At 34.8% G+C, this 17,926-nt stretch overlaps 1 protein-coding gene across 1 annotated transcript in view; it reads left to right on the top strand.

Annotated features, from left to right (window-relative positions):
• The window catches only part of ATP8B4 (ATPase phospholipid transporting 8B4 (putative)), a 144,417-nt gene that overhangs the window by 114,164 nt on the left and 12,327 nt on the right, over positions 1–17,926 (top strand). Inside the window, exons 13-18 of the mRNA XM_072399101.1 lie at positions 4,558–4,766; positions 6,440–6,483; positions 7,190–7,355; positions 9,840–10,028; positions 16,818–16,933; positions 17,491–17,655. Of these exons, the coding sequence (XP_072255202.1) occupies positions 4,558–4,766; positions 6,440–6,483; positions 7,190–7,355; positions 9,840–10,028; positions 16,818–16,933; positions 17,491–17,655 (889 nt within the window). The remainder of the gene's footprint in view (positions 1–4,557; positions 4,767–6,439; positions 6,484–7,189; positions 7,356–9,839; positions 10,029–16,817; positions 16,934–17,490; positions 17,656–17,926) is intronic.

Below are 17,926 nucleotides of genomic sequence, written 5' to 3'. Positions count from 1 at the left end.
GGTATGTTTGTTTGGATGCTTATTACCATTCCCCATTCCCTATTCACAAATCTATGTACAAGGGATTTGAAATGTGAAAATTTATATTTTTTTTACAAATTTTCGTTTAAGATTTAATTTTAAAAATGCATTTTGCTTATAGTAACAATTGGCCATACAAGAGTTCCTGACTTTAACAAAGGACTGGGAACCAGTTTTATTTGACCATTTTCAAGCATGGTTGGAAGCTCAGTTTTTACTTTAGTCTGGCCAATTCCAGTCTAATATACTGCATAACTCCAATAAAGTGGCCTGGAATGATATTGTTGCTGTTAAATGAGTAAATATGTTTTAGGCATTAGGAGGAAGAGTTATTTTTTTTTTTTGCAATAATTCTATTAGTTTTGCCAGCAAGAGCCTCATTTCCTAGAAAGCTCATCATTTGTACCATCCTAAAAATACAGACCTCTTTTGTGAATAAAATTTGTTTTACTATGCCAAGTCAAATATTTTTATATCAAACAATAATGTTTTAAATCCATAATGAGTTCTTTATTGCAATGTCTTCGGTTCAAGCGTCTTCATAAGCTATTATTTTAATTTGTTAGTTGTTTTATACTTTTGGAATACCTTATTATTCAGAGTGGAGACTCTTTCACACGTTCCCAGGGAAAATCGCTATCTTTATTTTTGCATTTAATTATCTTCATCCAGCTATGTTTTAGTCATCTTTTACAGCTAATTGGCTGGATAATATTACACTAGCAGTATCTCCAAAACACAATTAACATTTGGCAGACTTCCGTAAGGCTGACAAGCAGGAATTCTGTTTTGAAAAAATCAGAAATAAGTTTTGATATCTGTGTTATGCATATCAGGGTGTGAAATTGACCTGAGAGACTCTCATTGAGACAAGGAAGGTCAGAATGTGAGAATTAATTTGGTTCAGTTAATATACTATGAGGTCCAAATGTAGTAGTCTGTATTCTATGCTTTGTTTTCAGTATTTCATTCCAGCCCTCTCTTTAAAGTGTGTGTCTAGGCAAAAATACACATTTTCTGTCTCTACTGGCACTACAAATACAAAATAAATGTTGTATTTTTATTTTATGATCCAAACGTCATCCACCTATCTAAATCAATTACCAGGTTTCATCTTAAAAAAAGAAAGTGCCACAAGGAAACTGGTCCACATTTTTACTCTTCACAACTGATTGTGAGCACATTTTGCTGAAAAATGTCATGATGGCCATGCAAGAACAGTTTGATGCGGGTTGAGGTCTATGGTGTTGTGTAACCAAGGACCATTCAGTGAGTCCACGTCACTGTCCACTTTCAAAAGCTTCTATAATGGGCATATGAGCATGAGAACTTGACCATGGAACTATTAATGTTGCCATTTAGATCATGTCTAACGGTGTCAGAACATTCAATGCATCACTGCTTGCTGCATATGATGCTCCTCAGCCACAGGCCAGTCAGAGCACCCAGGTTGACCCGGTCTATCACCAAATTCACCTACAGTGGACACATGTGCTTTAGAACTGGATCATGGAGCAATGGAAGAAGGCATGGTGTGTTGAATCAAGTGTTCTTTCAGATCATGTGAATAGGAGAGTGTATGCATGGTTTATGTGTGATTTATTAAAGCTCTCCAAGGCTGGAGAAGGATACACTTCCATCAGTGAAGCTGGGTGATCCAGCAAACCTGAAATAGATCTGGTCCAGAATTGAATACATTTACTAACAAATTGCAAATGACTTTTAGGAAATCCATGCCAGGTTTGCTAGATCACCAAGCTTCACTGATGGAACTATATTGTCTCCGGCATTGGAGAGCTTCAATAAATCAGGCCCATTATGTGAAGAAGACAGGCCAAGGGAGACAGCTTGACCTTCAAGTTCTGTTGCTAATTTCTTGGTGACAAATACCATAGGAAGCCTTCTTATGGGTCCATGCCTTAACTGGTATATTGGGCAGCACGATGGCTCAGAGGTTAGCACTCTTGCCTTTGCAGTGCCAGGTCGCAGGTTTGAATCTCAGCCCGGGCACTATCTCTAGGGATTTTGCATCTCCTGTGTTTGCGTGGATTTCTTCCCGGTACTCCGCTTTCCTCCCATATTCCATAGGCATGAGGTTGGGTTGGTTGGTGTCCCCCCGAAATTGACCAAAATTAGATTGTTTAAAAGACATATGACTATGGAGGAACATTAGATTGTGAGCCCTTTTGAGGGACAGCTAATGATGGTGCTATATAAATACTGTGTGATAATAATAATTATAATAACTTGTCAGAACTGTTTTGGTAGCACAAGATGGTTTAAGCTGACCACTGTATGTTGAAGATCAGTTTAAATAACGTCTTTAAAAAAATATGTAAATAATTTTATTGTCTATCTGTGGGAGGAAGAGAAAAAAAGGAGGGAGGGAAAGCCAGGCTTTTGAAGGGCAACCAGAGTTAAATTTCTGGTTTAGTATCAAAATCCTAGTATGATACTAAACCATATTGCTATTTTATGCGAAACTAGTGGTTATATGTTAGCCTAGGATTCATTTATAGAGACATAGCTCTTAATCTTTTAAATTATGTTGTTGGAACAATAAAATTTTGTGTTTTTAAATTTAACTCTGGTTGCCCTTCAAAAGTCTGGCTTTCTTCTCTTCTTCTCTTACTCCCATAGATACACAATATGTATTCACGGGCTGGTCAAATAGGAGTCTACTCCTCTTTGATTATCCATTGGGGCTATTCTTTCGGGTGGAACAAACCAACAAACTACTGTACATAATTATATTTCAGCTATTGGTGTTCATTGATATATATGGAAAGTGTGGGACTCTTAGTTAAAGTAGTATGAATCTTTGATGAAAAGAGTAAAAAATTACCCCGTTTCAGTTATTTAATGATTCTCCCCTAAAATTCTCTCAAACTTGTCAGAATAGACTGGATTCCATGTTCAAAAATCTTTCTCATTTTGTAATTCCTTTTAGCATTTTGAATATGAATCACAGACCACAAATGTCAAATTGTTGTATAAGCAGGAGCTCCTGGTTTCCGCAAACTGTTTCAACTTACATTCTTAATTTAGTATTACTGTAATACAAGGGCTCTGTAAATGCTTCTTGCTCTTAAATGTGATTAAAATTTAGCTTGGAAGTGCTCATCTGGGGTTGTTTTTCTCTCAGATATTTCAATAAAAGAAAACATTTGCATTACCTAATATTTTTGCTGAGTAATATATTCAGGATATTCAAAATGTTTGCACAGTAAACCATATGAACTTTGTTGCAACCTATTTATGAAGATTCTTGTTTGTGCTAATGAAAAAATTAGATTAAATGTCCAAGTTAAAAGGCAGGACAATGACCAATGTTTTTAAAACATAGCTTGAATAGGTTACATAATTACATTGTTAGTCAGTTTGAAAAAAGACCATCAAGTTAAACCACTAGGGAAATAACCATATCCCAGATAAATACCCTGCTCATGAAATTTTGTTGCAATCCTTATCAAATATAGAAAAATAAATACTGTGACACATAGCCAAAATTTAAAGTGGATTCCCAAGAAAACTTTAAGTGCTGATGTTAGAACCTGTTATAACTACCTACAGATTTATAATTTGTCATATTCAGTAGCTACTAACAGACAGAAGAGGTCTCCATTTCTCAGGATGTATTTGCAAACTTACTACAGCTAAGCAATACAGTGTACAAACTGTCTCAGCTTGTGATTGGACGGTAAGGGAGCAGCAGCACACTGATCACATTGGAAGTCTCCTCTCCTTTCTAGTTAGAAGCTCTTACTGATATATTAAGAACACTATCCATCAAATCCATGTATGTGTTAATTCATGACTTTTTCATTTTGATATGAAATCTAAACTTCACTAACTGATACCCCCTTGTCAATGAATGATGTCCTTCCTAGCCAATCAAGCCAAGTCATATTCATACTCATAGAATGGTAAGCCTCAAAACAAAGGCTTGGTAAACCAGAGTAGGATAGATGTAAATATTTTTACAAAAAAGGTTTAAAGACTTTGTTTTTAAAATAATAATTGTAGATTCACTTCAAACAGATCTCAAAGGGTTTATTAAATTAAAGTAAAAATATATGAAAAACATGAATAAAAGACAAAATATCTATAGTTGACATCATTCTATGATCTGTGGCAAGAAACAAAATAAATAAAACAAACTTTTTTTTAATTATGCATTTCAGAATGTACTTGTATCGATAGTATTATTGGCATCTACCACTTATTTATAAATAGTTCATCTGTTATCCTAAAATAATATAATCTGTTTGTATTTTTACCAAGACTGATCCATTCTTTTTATTTTCCTTCTATAATTAACACAATTCATCACGCTTTATCAAATTCCTTTTTATACTGAAGGCATGCTTCTTTTTATACAAGTTATCTATGCATCACACCTTCATTCTGGTTCTGAATTTATAGTCTATTGCAAGTGAACAAAAAGTTTGCTATAACTATTAAGAATCTTTTTTACACTTTTATTTTATTATTTATATTAATGTATATTGTTGATTTGATTTCTGTTTTTTTAAGTGTTGAAGTTATTCGCCTGGGACACAGTTACTTTATCAACTGGGACCGTAAAATGTATTACTCCAAAAGAGGCACTCCTGCCGAAGCTCGGACCACTACTCTAAATGACGAATTAGGGCAGATAGAATATATATTCTCTGACAAAACAGGGACACTTACCCAGAACATAATGAAGTTCAACAAATGTTCAATCAATGGCAGGTTATATGGTAAGATGAGTTATACATATGCCTTCAAATCCCTCCACAGCTCTTGCCCTACTTACCTTTCTGACCTGGTAAAAAAATATACCCCTGCTGTCCTCTTCGCTCCTCCAACGACCTACTAATGACTTCCTCTCTCATAACTCATCATATGCATGGCTCCAAGACTTTTCTAGAGCCGCCCCAACTCTCTGGAATGGTATTCCTTGTAAAAGACGGCTTGTTCCAATGTTCTGCTTTTTTAAAAGAGCAATCAAAACCCATCTTTTCAAACTTGCCTACCCGTCTTCTTCTGTCTCTTAAAACCCTCACTACTTCCCACTGTTCCATTGTGTGCTACTTCCCCTCCTCTGTCTGTATCTGTCTGTCATTTGCAACCTCTATTTACTGTACAGTGCTGCTTATAATATTAATAATAATAATACAAAGTTGAGTTAAACCTATTTAACTTTTGTGTATTTGAATTATTTAAAACCTTATGTCCAACCATTGGTAAGTTCTCAGCATGTGCAAGATCTCCTCATTTAGTCGCCCTTAGTTAAATCAAAGATTACTTAGTGATGAGTTTACATCTAGAGGAAGATTAAAAGAAAATGTCAGAAACAAATAAAGTTGTGTTGGAAGGATGGAAACAACATATCAGCTAATAGATTGAAAATAGGAAAAAAGTCATGCATGTATAGAGAATAAGGCTGTGTACACATGAAATTTTTATTTCTGGAAGTTCTCTTTCATGATCATTTCCAGTGAAAGGTGATTGAATGAGCCCTGTACACACAGTACACATTCAGTTCTATAGAAAGAGGAGGGCGAGCGTGTTCTCCCCTGCCTTGTCTTTCTTAGCGATCGTTCCCGATTGTTGTTCATTAATCTGCTGTTAGGGATCCAGGAACGACATCAGATATTCAACCAAGATGAGATTGACCAATTTAGTGATGATTATTTGACATATAAAAAAACAGCCTAACTTTTAGGAATAGTTTTTTTATTTGAACTCCTCTTTAGATTTAAGTCCATCAGGCAAACAGACAAATTTTACACAATAGTGGTAAATTAGTATGATCTGTTGTACCTGCCAAATAAAATGTATTTCTATCTTTTTGTTCCTAAAATTTACACAGGCCTGCAAGACAGCCCAGTGGGTGCATGGCAGGTGTTCAGTCATCATGCTTGACACCTCCTCATACCTCCTCTTCATTGTACAGATCTTGCATCTTGAAGAAATGTTAAATTAATTATTTGTATGTAATTCTCTTTTCAATTTGAAATAATATATTTATGTAGATGGCATAGACAGATGAGTTTTTGAGATTAAACACTGTGTGCAATGTACAGTTATTTGTTCTTTATTTTAATAACTTTTTTTGGGAGACATTAGAGCAGGAATAAAGAAATTGGAGAATGGGGAGATCGATAAACAGATTTACATTTAATATATAACAGAGTCCAATATTTAAAAAAGGTACTGTACTTAACTGTACAATGGTGTATGTGTCCTGCTCTATGTTTCTGTGCACATATGTATAGTTCAAGGATCATGTTCAGAACTCTTCTAACAAACAATTTATGCACTTTGAACCCAAGAGTATGTTCACCACTTTACAAAGTCATCATTTGGATTTCAAAGGATTTTGTCTTTAAATGGATGAATAATTTATTTTTATTAATGTGTTCCATAGGTGAAGTACGGGATGAACTGGGTCGAAAAGTGGAAATTACAGAGGTAACTTCTACAGTCCAATAATTTTACACATTTGTAATGTCATTCTTTTTCTTGTTCTATTTTTATTTCTAATATATTCACTCAAAATTCATATTTGAAGCTAAATTCCTGGCCAAGAAAAAAAGATTGTTCTTAGTGCAGGCAGTATGTGAATTTGTGTAGTATATTCAATGAAATACATTTGCCTTTTGTCATTTTGCCCTAGAGTTTAGCTTTAAAGAAGATGCAAACCCAGAATGTGTAAAAAAAAAAAAAAAAAAAAACAAAAAAAACAAATGTTACACAGTGCATATACGGTAACATTATAAAAAGGAAATTTTTGGGCTTGCATACACTTTGTTTCATAGCCTTTGTTTCATAGCCTTAAGCTATGATGTAACATTTTCTTCAGAGGAGGCTAATATTCATGATAAACTTGGGCAAAAGTCTAGCATCTGTACAGCTGTCCACTGGCGGTACAAAAATATCTCTAAATTTCAGTTTTCAGTTTGTGCCACCATTTAATTGAGTATTAGTGAATTGAAAGAACAATCTATTTCCATGATCTTAGGAGTGGTCAGGATAATTAAAGCTATATTTTTATTTTTATTTTATGTGTTGGTATTTATACTGATTTTTATTGTATTTTTCTTTAAATTAGCTATGTAAATGTTTTAGATGATGCTTCTTTCTTTTCATTTATTTTTTGTTCCTATGTATTTTCCAGAAAACACCACCAGTGGACTTCTCATTTAATCCTCTTGCTGATCGCAAGTTTCAGTTTTATGATCACAGCTTAATTGAGTCTATAAAGCTGGAGGACCTCCATGTGCACGAGTTTTTCAGATTGTTATCTCTCTGTCATACTGTCATGTCTGAAGAGAAAAATGAAGGTATGTATGAAACTAAGCATACCAGCATGTAGATTTCATTTTCTAGACACTCAAGGGAGAACTTTTCTTTTACTTAAAGTAGATCTGATGCTAGGATAATCATTGTAAATGCAGTCATTTTGCAGTGCAATTCCCTTTATCATATTTGCATTACAGTCAAAACTGTTGCTCAGATGTCTATGTAGACTTTCATATGAAATAATAAGGATCATAGAGCTTTGTTGTAGCATTTTCTTGGCACATGCTACATTATCTGTCAGACTAATTTGTTAAATATATAGATATTTCCATTAAAGAGAACAGAATGCTGCTCTGTAAGCCAGGATTAGAACAATATAAGGCTGGGGTAATAGGGCATACAATGCTTGAAAGTATGCAGATGGTACCTTTTAGTTTTAGGATGGTAATATTTGGGAACTACAGTACATTAATGAACTAAATTGGCTAGAGCTAAAAGGCAACGTTTTTAATCAAATGTTAAAAGAGTCGGACAAATAATACATCATTAAAGGCATGATTAATGACTGTGTATAATTATGTAAAATGTTCTCAAATTTTTTGATTGGTTTGGCGATCAATCAGTTTTAAAAGACATTGCAAATATTCTTACTCGTGGGCAGCCTGGACACACATACTAAATTTACAGTTGATCAAAAGGAAGGCTAAACAAAACCTGGACTTATAATAATATGATTATATTCTAAATAAGTCTAAATATAATGAAAGTTAAAGTTGGCAAAATGTATGTGGTACAAAACTCAACTAATATAAGCATTTAGAAATAGAAAAACAATTGAAGTACATAATAATGTTGATTATCAGTGATTCTTTCTGCTTCTTTCTTCCACTAAAACTTAAAAGATGCACAACACCTGTATTATTGTGTAATTTTAATACTAAATGGTTATATTGGTAAAGTTTTGTACCACTTTCCACTTAAGGAACAAAGTGGAAAACCTCGGATTTGTAATGTTCTAACAAATCTATGTAATGTATGATTTCAACTAGGTAAGTATTGTAGATAGGCTCCCTCTTAATGGTCAGAAGCTAAATGTCTGATGCCAAACCCCTAAGTAAATGTACATATTTAGTCAAAGAAGGAAAGCAGAAGCAGGTTTGTTTGGCAAGAAAAAAATATATTGCTGAGTAAATTACTCAATATAAGCAGTACATTAAAACTTTATGCATGCATGGGTCCCATATAGTACATCATGGTTTTGTAACCAAACCATGGTGCATTAGATTTATCCACCATCCAATGGTATGGGTGGAAATCTCTAAACAGAATGTTCCTACTCTTGTCCTCTGGCTCAATTTTGGGTGGACAGAGGTAGGTCATCAAACTTGTGTGTTAGAAGTTATAAATGGTCTCATTGCCCCACGCATTTCGTCATTCCAGCTTCCTCAGGTAGAGGTGAAACAGTGGAAAGAGTGTAAAAGTTCCTAATAAGGACAAGATTAGGAAAACTCTGTTTAGTTTAGTGATTTCTACCAATACCATTGGTGGATGAATCTAATACACCGTAGTTTGGTTACAGTTAACATGATGTACTATATGGAACTCATGCATCTATTAAGTTTTAATGTACTGCATATATTGTATAATCTACCTAACAATATCTTTTCTTTCTTACCAAGCACCCTGTTTCTGCTTTCCTTCTTTGACTAAATGTACAATTTCAATGAACTATAACAGCATAAAATAAATAGGACTTAAACGCAATTTGCTAAAATAGTCTTTAGTCTGGGAGATTAAAAGTTAAAGTATTACCTAAGGAAGGGGTTAACCTAAATGTTTAATTCCACTTGTTGATGACTTAGCTATGAGTTGCACATTATAGAAGACTTATTGAAAGAAGCGCTCCCAGTATTTATAATTTTGCTACATCGTGGGTTTTAGGTCAGACACGTGTTTGCAGTACTGGAATTTTCAGGATTGCTATGACTCAGACCTGATTCCAGGAGAATTGCTCATGGTGCAAATGTTTACAGATGGGTCCCACACATCTGCCTTTTGACCTTTCTCACTGGAATTTATGTAACCAAAAAAGGATGTTTTCTATTTTATTTTTTTTTATCAGCTGCTATTTTATTTTCTATTTCCTTAATTATTATAATATTGTAGGTAATTAGATATAATAAAAATCAGGCTTGCAATGTTTTTTGTGACTACCTGAAATTCAATTATTTTTGTGTATAATAAACAAATAACTGGTATTACCATTTTTTTGGGCACTGGGGATGTCTTGTCCTTGTTATTGTCTGTAGATAATGTGTAGCATGGCTAAAATCACCCTAAACACAATTTAAAAGGTAAAATAGTCCAAAATAATTTTATTACAAATGATACATAAATATCAGAATATTTTACCCATAATAAGTAAAAATCTATTTATTAAAGTGTCTATCTGACTAATTCAAATTGATGCAGTGTATATTGTACATGAAATATTTTTTCATGTTTCTTTTTTTGCCATGACACAGGGGAACTGAACTACCAAGTGCAGTCACCAGATGAAGGTGCATTGGTTACCGCTGCTAGAAACTTTGGATTTATATTTAAGTCCCGAACACCTGAGACTATCACTGTGCAAGAAATGGGGAGAATTGTAACATACCAGCTTTTAGCAATATTGGATTTCAACAATGTTAGGAAAAGAATGTCTGTCATAGGTAAGTATTTTTTCTTTTGTTTATATAGCATGTCTTCCACACACCTTCTTTTTCTCTTTTTGCATATTGCATAAGACGATAGTCTGGTGGGGAACATATGTTGCTGTTTTCATCAAAGTAAACATATCTGCTAGCCACTTGTTACTAAAACGCACCTGCATGCGGAGATATTCTATTTTTTTACGCTAGGCATCTTTACTTATATATAGTAAAATAGCTAGAGCTATGGGCCTGATTTAATAAAGCTCTCCGAGGCTGGAGAGGATACACTTTTATCAGTGAACCTGGGTGATCCAGCAAACCTAGGACTGATTTCTTTAAAGCTATTTGCTATTTGTTAGCAAATGTTTTCAATCCTGGACCAGATCCATTCCAGGTTTCCTAGTTCACCCAGGTTCACTGATGGAGCCTTGGAGAGCTTTAATAAAGCAGGTTCTTCTATATGAAGCAACTCTGTGGTGTTTTCTTTGGAAAACATTTGTAGCTCACACAAAACATTAGTACCACCCAGAGACATGTGTCATGGAGACCGAGGAGTCAAATTGGTAGTGGAGTTATTTATTAAAACATTCTTTTTGTACCATTTTACTTTTTTTACACCCCCAAAATGGGGTTGCTAAATCAAGTTAGAGAGGATCTAGGAATAGTACCTGTTCGTCATCCATATAGATCTCCTGTTACAAGGGGAACCACCAGTAATGGATGATTTCCACCTGCCTCCTGCACAAACACTGAATTGCAACAGAAAATACTCTAATATTTTAATTAGAGAGATATCAGCAATTTGCTCTCTTTTAGAATTGCATTACAGCATACCCAAAAAGGGTACATAGAAACCCAAGGGCTGATTTGTTCAGCTGCAGGTTTAAACAATTTAAGCAATGGGCCCTGCTTTTTCTAGGGCAGTAAGGGCCATTTGTTCCATCACTGATTAGTGGGGGGCCTACTAATTCCTAATTGGATAATATGACCTGTTGGATTACATAAAGACCATAATGGTTATTTGCATTGCATTGGGTCAGCAAGTGATAAAAAGAACATACATTATATTTCACATCCATTATGGGTTTACAGTATATAGCTTTTTTGTCTTCCCAAATAAAATCTATTATATAATGTAAAGCTCATAATGTGCTGCATTGTCAGAATTCCCGAGGCAACATAACATACACCAAGAAAACAGAACAGTATACAAGATTTGCATTATTCATTTTACCATTCGTGTAGCTTGAGGAATTATGTTATTAAGTGATAAAGAATACTTTTAACCAAAATATTCAGGAAAGTATATACTTGATATTTGAAAATGTTATCAAAGTTGTACCTAAAACAACTATACCTTTCCTTTAATAAAAATTAATTTAGAAACATAATGTAAAGCACATCTAACATTATCTAAAATAGCTACCGTGTTTCCCCGAAAATAAGACCTACCCCGAAAGTAAGCCCTAGCATGCTAATCATGCAAGGGTGAAATATAAGCCCTCCCCCGAAAGTAAGCCCTATTGGCTTTTTCGGAGGGTGTGGCCACGTGGTACACGGAAGGATACCAAGAAGAATGAGGGAGCAGAGAGAGAGAGAGAGCAGGAGATTTCAAAAGCGCTGGAGCAAGGGGTGAAGAAATCGCAGGGTTAATTAACCTACAGTACTCTGGTGTGACACTAGCACTAAGATGTTGGTGGATTCTCTTTTCAAAAGGTCCTTGCTGGTATTTCATTCATTAGCAGCAATGCATATTTATTAATTGATTTTTTTTTGGTTTTACTCAGATTTAACATGTAACTCTATGAGTCACATGTTAATTGTCAGCACATTTCCTTGTTATGTTGCACTTGTTTGCTTATGAAGCTGTGTTTTTTTCATTACTCATTTATGTCAATTCTTATTCATGACTTCTTGTATATAACAGAAGAAATCTGTGATTTTGACAGGTCAGAGGTAACACAGAGGTATCTTTCTATAGTAATATTGGTTGCAGGTTTTGGTAAATACAGATTTTTGTACATGAATAAATATAGATTTTTTTTGAGAAAAATAGGACATCCCCTGAAAATAAGCCCTAATGAGATTTTCAGAGGTAAAATAAATATAAGACACTGTCTTATTTTCGGGGAAACACGGTACTAGTAGGTAATATTCCACTGGGTTTGTAATATACTGAAGATGTTTTATAGATTACCTAAACCACTCAAATGAGTCTCATGAACATTCCGCAGCTGCACAGGTAGAACAGACACCAACCCTTAGTTCAGTCACTATGGAATGTGTCAATTACTATTCATGGTAAATGGGAGGGTCTCACTGGTATAATCAAATGTTCAATTCGACTTTTGTGATACTTTAAATGTGTATGAAAAGCAGTGAACCAAGCATTTTTAGGTGCAATTGGTACACTGTCACATGAGATAAAAGATGGGTTGCTGAACAGGGGGGATTTACAGAGAACCTGCTGGAATTGCTTGCTAATCAGTATGTACTGCATCAGAGTGGGCAGCAGAGTTCAGGGAACTTGGTGCCTGGATCTTGGTAAGTACTGAACTTTAGAAGGCTATGGTCAAGTGGTTTAGATCAGTGGGCCTGATTTAATAAAGCTCTCCAAGGCTGTTGAAGATACACTTTCATCAGTGAAGCTGAGTGATCCAACAAACCTTAAATGGATCTGGTCCAGGATTCAAAACATTTGCTAGCAAATATGAAATTACTTTGAAGACATTCATTCCAGGTTTGCTGGATCACCCAACTTCACTGATGAAAGTGTATCCTCTCCAGGCTTGGCGAGCTTTAATAAATCAGGTACAGGGTTTGTAGTGGGGGGTTGTGGGGGTGTAAAGGGGGTTACAGTTATTTCATTCAAAGTATACTTATTCTTTAAATTGCTATGTTTTTTTTAACAATTCTGATCTCCATAGATGAGAACTAGCAGCTTTGTTGTAATAGATGAGATTCCAAGCTGATCAAAATCAGATCTTCTATATTTAGAAAATGTGTATTCTTCTCTTTGAATTTTGTCTCCACATTTTTTGGTTTTGTTCTTCCTAGCTTTGTACCTCGTTTTGGATAAATCCCAAATGTTCTTTCCCTCATATTATCCCTTTTGGCTCCTCTTGAACTTGAATAGCCTCAGTCTCCATTTTTCTGTTTATCTGACTTTTTTTATATACAGATTGAAATAAAAAGGAACTAAAAAGGTATTTAAAAACACAATGTAGTAAAGTTTTATATTCATTAATAATTAAACATATTGGGCCTGATTTAACAAAGCTTTCCAAGACTGGAGAAGATGGATTTTCATCAGTGAACCTGGATGTACCAGCAAACCTGGAATGGATCTTGTCCAAGATTGAAAACATTTGCTAACAAATAGCAAATTAATTTTGAAAAATCCCTTCCAGGTTTGCTGGAACCCAGGTTCACTGATGAAAGTGTATCTTCTCCAGCCTTGGACAGCTTTAATAAGTCAGGTCCAATGTATTATTGCAACGCAGTGTAGTTACCTGAATTTGACAGGATATGGGTATATTCTATTCACCTGCAGAATATCACTCACACTGGAGGATAGCAGATTTAGGAGCCAGTAGAAGGGAAAGCATGCTCAGGAATGATCATATGGGCTGGAGAGGATACACTTTCATCAGTGAGCCTGGGTGATCCAGCAAACCTGGAATGAATTTCATAAAAGTGTAAATAGTTACACTTTAAATATAATTATTGCCTTTATTAATAGTAATTTTTCAGCTAATTAAGTAAATACCAGAGCTAAAAGCTAAACAGATTGCTTGTATTTGATTACCTTTGCATTTGTTACAAAAAAGTGTTGTATATAATTTCGGCAAAAGCAGTTTTGTAGTTTAAAGTTGAACACTGAACATATGTCAAAACTATTCTTGCAGTGGCCATCCCCTTGTACAGTGAAGAACAAATGCATGGTTTCCTCTGGGACAGCCTAAAAAAACACATACTTAACTCACACCTTGCTCCTTTCTCTCGAATGTTCCTGGTTGTAAATAGGTCCACGGCTTCCCTACTTACAATGCAGGACAGCTGATCCTGCATTATACTTGATGAGGCCAGAGAGCTTGGACCACCTGGGCTGGACCATCAGTTGAAATGAAGGAGCAGCAAAGGTAGTTTGGTCATATCATTGGAGTTAAACTTTAGGGGTTGCAAATGACAGACAAATACAGATAGTGACACAGGAGGAGAGGACTTGCCCTGAAGAGCTTACAATCTAGGACTAATAAAAAGATCATTTTAATTTAGGATTTTATGAAAGTGAATACATTGTTGAAATGTCCTTTTCATGTAACCATCTGAGGTGCTTTGTGATCTTCTGCTTCCTGAAATGTATTATGCTGCTCATGTGATTGACTCTTGCTTTTTATAGCCGTGTTTCTAATGTCACAACACTAGAATTGATGATGTAGCTAAAGCAGGTAGACCTCCCAGCTTATCATAAAATAAATAAACAGTCTAAAGTGTGAATTGTAAACAGCAATACATTTTAGTCTTCAATGACGTTTGCAAAAAGTTTTGCAATGTATGAACAGACATGGAGTAGATTATGTTGTTGCTCAGTTAAAGCAGAGTTACACTTTAACAACTACGTAAGCAAATGGCAAAGTCTTTTAGTACATTTTTTTTTACAAAACAATGTAAACTGTCGGTAAACGAATTAAATCTTTTTTTTGTAAAATAAGTTGTTTTCGAGCATTAGTTTTTCTGGAAGTAAAATGAGTTATAATCCCCCCATAACCCTATATCCCAATTTATTGTCCTTTCTGAGCCAGGAAGGCCATTACATATAGAGAAAGTTTCTTTCAGCTCAGATGTGGAAGGTTTATATGGGCTGGAAATGTGGATATGTGGAATGACAAAAAAAAACAAAAACATTCAGCTCCTAAAACACAAATTGGCTGTAAGCTGCAATTGTCCTCAGAGATTTCCTAACCAAAACCAGAAATAGATAGAGAATTCTGTTCTTCATCAAATTTCTCTCCCCACCCCTTTTGTGTCTTCTAATTCACATGGAGACTAGAGAGGCCAGTAAACATCTTTTTCTATGCATTTATAAGTTAATTTTGTGTAGTAAGGCATGTAATAGAGAAAATTCAGGCGATAGTTAAATTTTTCTGTAGATAAATGCATTAGGTTCTCCTCACAGTTTTGCAAATTTAAACATAAACAGTTTTTCTCGGTGCTACCATATACAGGCAATATTTTATCAAATGAAAATTTCTATGATTTATTTTCCTACTGTGACATGTTCCAATTTGCCACAAAAAAGAGGAGATTCGTGTGTGTTTAAAAAAGAGGTGGGAGGGGGTAATGAGGGAACAAATTACAGCAACAAATGAAAGAATTTACTATTCTTAACAAAAGTTATAAACCACAAATAATAAAAAAGACTAGAGAAATATAAATCATTTATTATACAACCATAAGCATTTAACACATATACCGCTAACAGAATGTTACTTTGCACATTTCACACTAAAAGACAAGGTTAAAAACAATTTATACAAACTCCCCTATATTATTTATCCATAGCAAAAAGTCTACAGCATAGTAATCAAAAGGAACATAAAAAAGGGAAACAGAAATTTTCATTTGCGACTTACACATGAGATTTGTAGCTGAATGGCTCCTTAACCCTGCTGAGCAATAGTGTACCCAGAAAAACATTGATTTGAAAAACATCATGTACTGAAAACATGCAAAATTTCCTAAAACATTCACAAAACCTGCAGCAAGCTTTGAGCAAATATCATCTGCAATCTGGGATTGTTCATAAAATGATTTGTTTTTTTTACTTGCCTTTGCTGATCCCTGTTTGTTTGAGCTATCTAATAAAATTTTCTGATATTATTATTACACAGTATTTATATAGCACCAACATAATATGCAGCGCTGTACAAAGTCCATAGTCATGTCACTAGCTATCCCTCAAAGGGGCTCACAATCTAATGTCCCTAACATTGGTCATATTTCTTTCATACAGTCTAACTGCATGTTTTGGGGGGAACCCAATTAACCCAACTGCATGTTATTGAGATGTGGGAAGAAACTGGAGTACCCGGAGGAAACGCACACAAACACAGGGAGAAATACAAGTTCCATGCAGATAGTGTCCAGACCGAGATTCAAACTTGGAACCAAGCACTGCAAAGGCCAGATTGCTAACCACTGAGCCACCCTGCTGATAACACCTGTTGTTTATTAATCATTAGGGTTGCTTTACCAGGTTTTAGCCATTCATTCGCTGCAAAGTGAGCACTAGACTTGATAAATTATATAACTCGGATTGCTAAGCGAGTGGCCTAAACTCCTTTAGAAAATCAGCCCAAATAGATTGATGTATTGGCTCTGATTTATTAAAGTTCTCCAAGCCTGGAGAGAATTCACTTTCATCAGTGAAGCTGGGTAATCCAGCAAACCTGAAATGGATTTCCTAAAAGTCATAGTCATTAGCTATTTGTTAGCAAATGTTTTCAATCTTGGACCAGATTCCTTGCAGGTTTGCTGGATCACCCAGCTTCACTGATAAAAGTGTATCCTCTCCAGCCTTGGAGAGCTTAATAAATCAGGCCCATTGTCTCAAACTCTCATCCACAACCAACCAGCACCTTCAAAGCAGCCATACAACTAAATAAACATGTTTTTTGTTGTATTGCCAATGTTTAGCAGCTTTAACAGTAGTAAAGCAGGAAAGTATTCCGGTTGTTTTTTGTGCCTTAGAGTTCTGTATAATTAATCATTTTATTTGCTAATATAATGATTCTTTTTCCACAGTACGGAATCCAGAAGGGCAAATTAAACTTTATTGTAAAGGAGCAGACACAATTTTATTTGAGAGGCTCCATGTCAGTAGTGAAGAATTAATGTACACCACGTCAGATCACCTCAATGTGAGTTTTCTTTACTTCTTTTGTTGGAAATGTATTCACCAGAAATGTATTCACCAGCAACTTTTCCATAGTTTCATACAGTACCCATATTTTTTCCCACGATACACATATTTTTTAAGAGATATTCACTACTTGACTTTAATATATTTTTTCCTAAGTAGTGAGGTCTAGCGTAATCTTTGATGGTCTACTTTACAATCTTTCCCAATAGATGTTATTAGCAGATTATTATATTATATAATAATTATTATATTATAATATTATATAATTATTATAATATTATATTTATGGCAGTCCTATAATGAAAGGCTTTAAACAACTTTGTCCAGGGAAAAACTATTGTTAGTAGTAGCAGCAGTACAGTTATTCATAAGAATAAATGACCTATACTAGAATACATGTAATAAAACACACAGCCTATGCTGTGATGCTTAAGTTCATCAATTACAATCACATAACCAAACATACATTAAAAAAATATGTAGTAGTTGTTTAAAAAGAATATATTTTCAGCTCATTTTTATTTGTTTTAAAATGATCTCATGTTGTTCTCCTAGGAGTTTGCAGGTGAAGGCTTGCGGACTTTAGCCTTGGCATATAAAGACCTCAGTGAGGATTACTTTAAATGGTGGCTGAAGATCCATCACGAAGCCAGCACTGCTTTGGAGAACAGGGAAGAACGGCTTGCAGACGCCTACGAACAAATAGAGAGTGACATGATGGTATGTTTCGGCTAAGTTTCGGCTGTTTGTTAAATGAAAATGTGTAGAAAACTAAAACCAGAGAGCAATAGTTCAGGATGAAGCTATTTTTAGTTTTGAGTTAATGTGGGATCCAATATATCAACGCAACCATACCACAAAGTCAACTGTATTTACTCTTTAAAATAATACACAAAGGCTTTGGAAGAGTCACATACTAGAAAGTCCCTCAGAAAGATCTGCTTTGTATTTATTTTACCAGAAATATGTTTCTGTTTCAGTCTGTGAATAG

The sequence above is a fragment of the Pyxicephalus adspersus genome, chromosome 2 (assembly GCF_032062135.1).
Source record: "Pyxicephalus adspersus chromosome 2, UCB_Pads_2.0, whole genome shotgun sequence".
Classification (NCBI taxonomy): Eukaryota; Metazoa; Chordata; class Amphibia; order Anura; family Pyxicephalidae; genus Pyxicephalus; species Pyxicephalus adspersus.
This window is presented reverse-complemented; position numbering and strand designations above follow the sequence as displayed.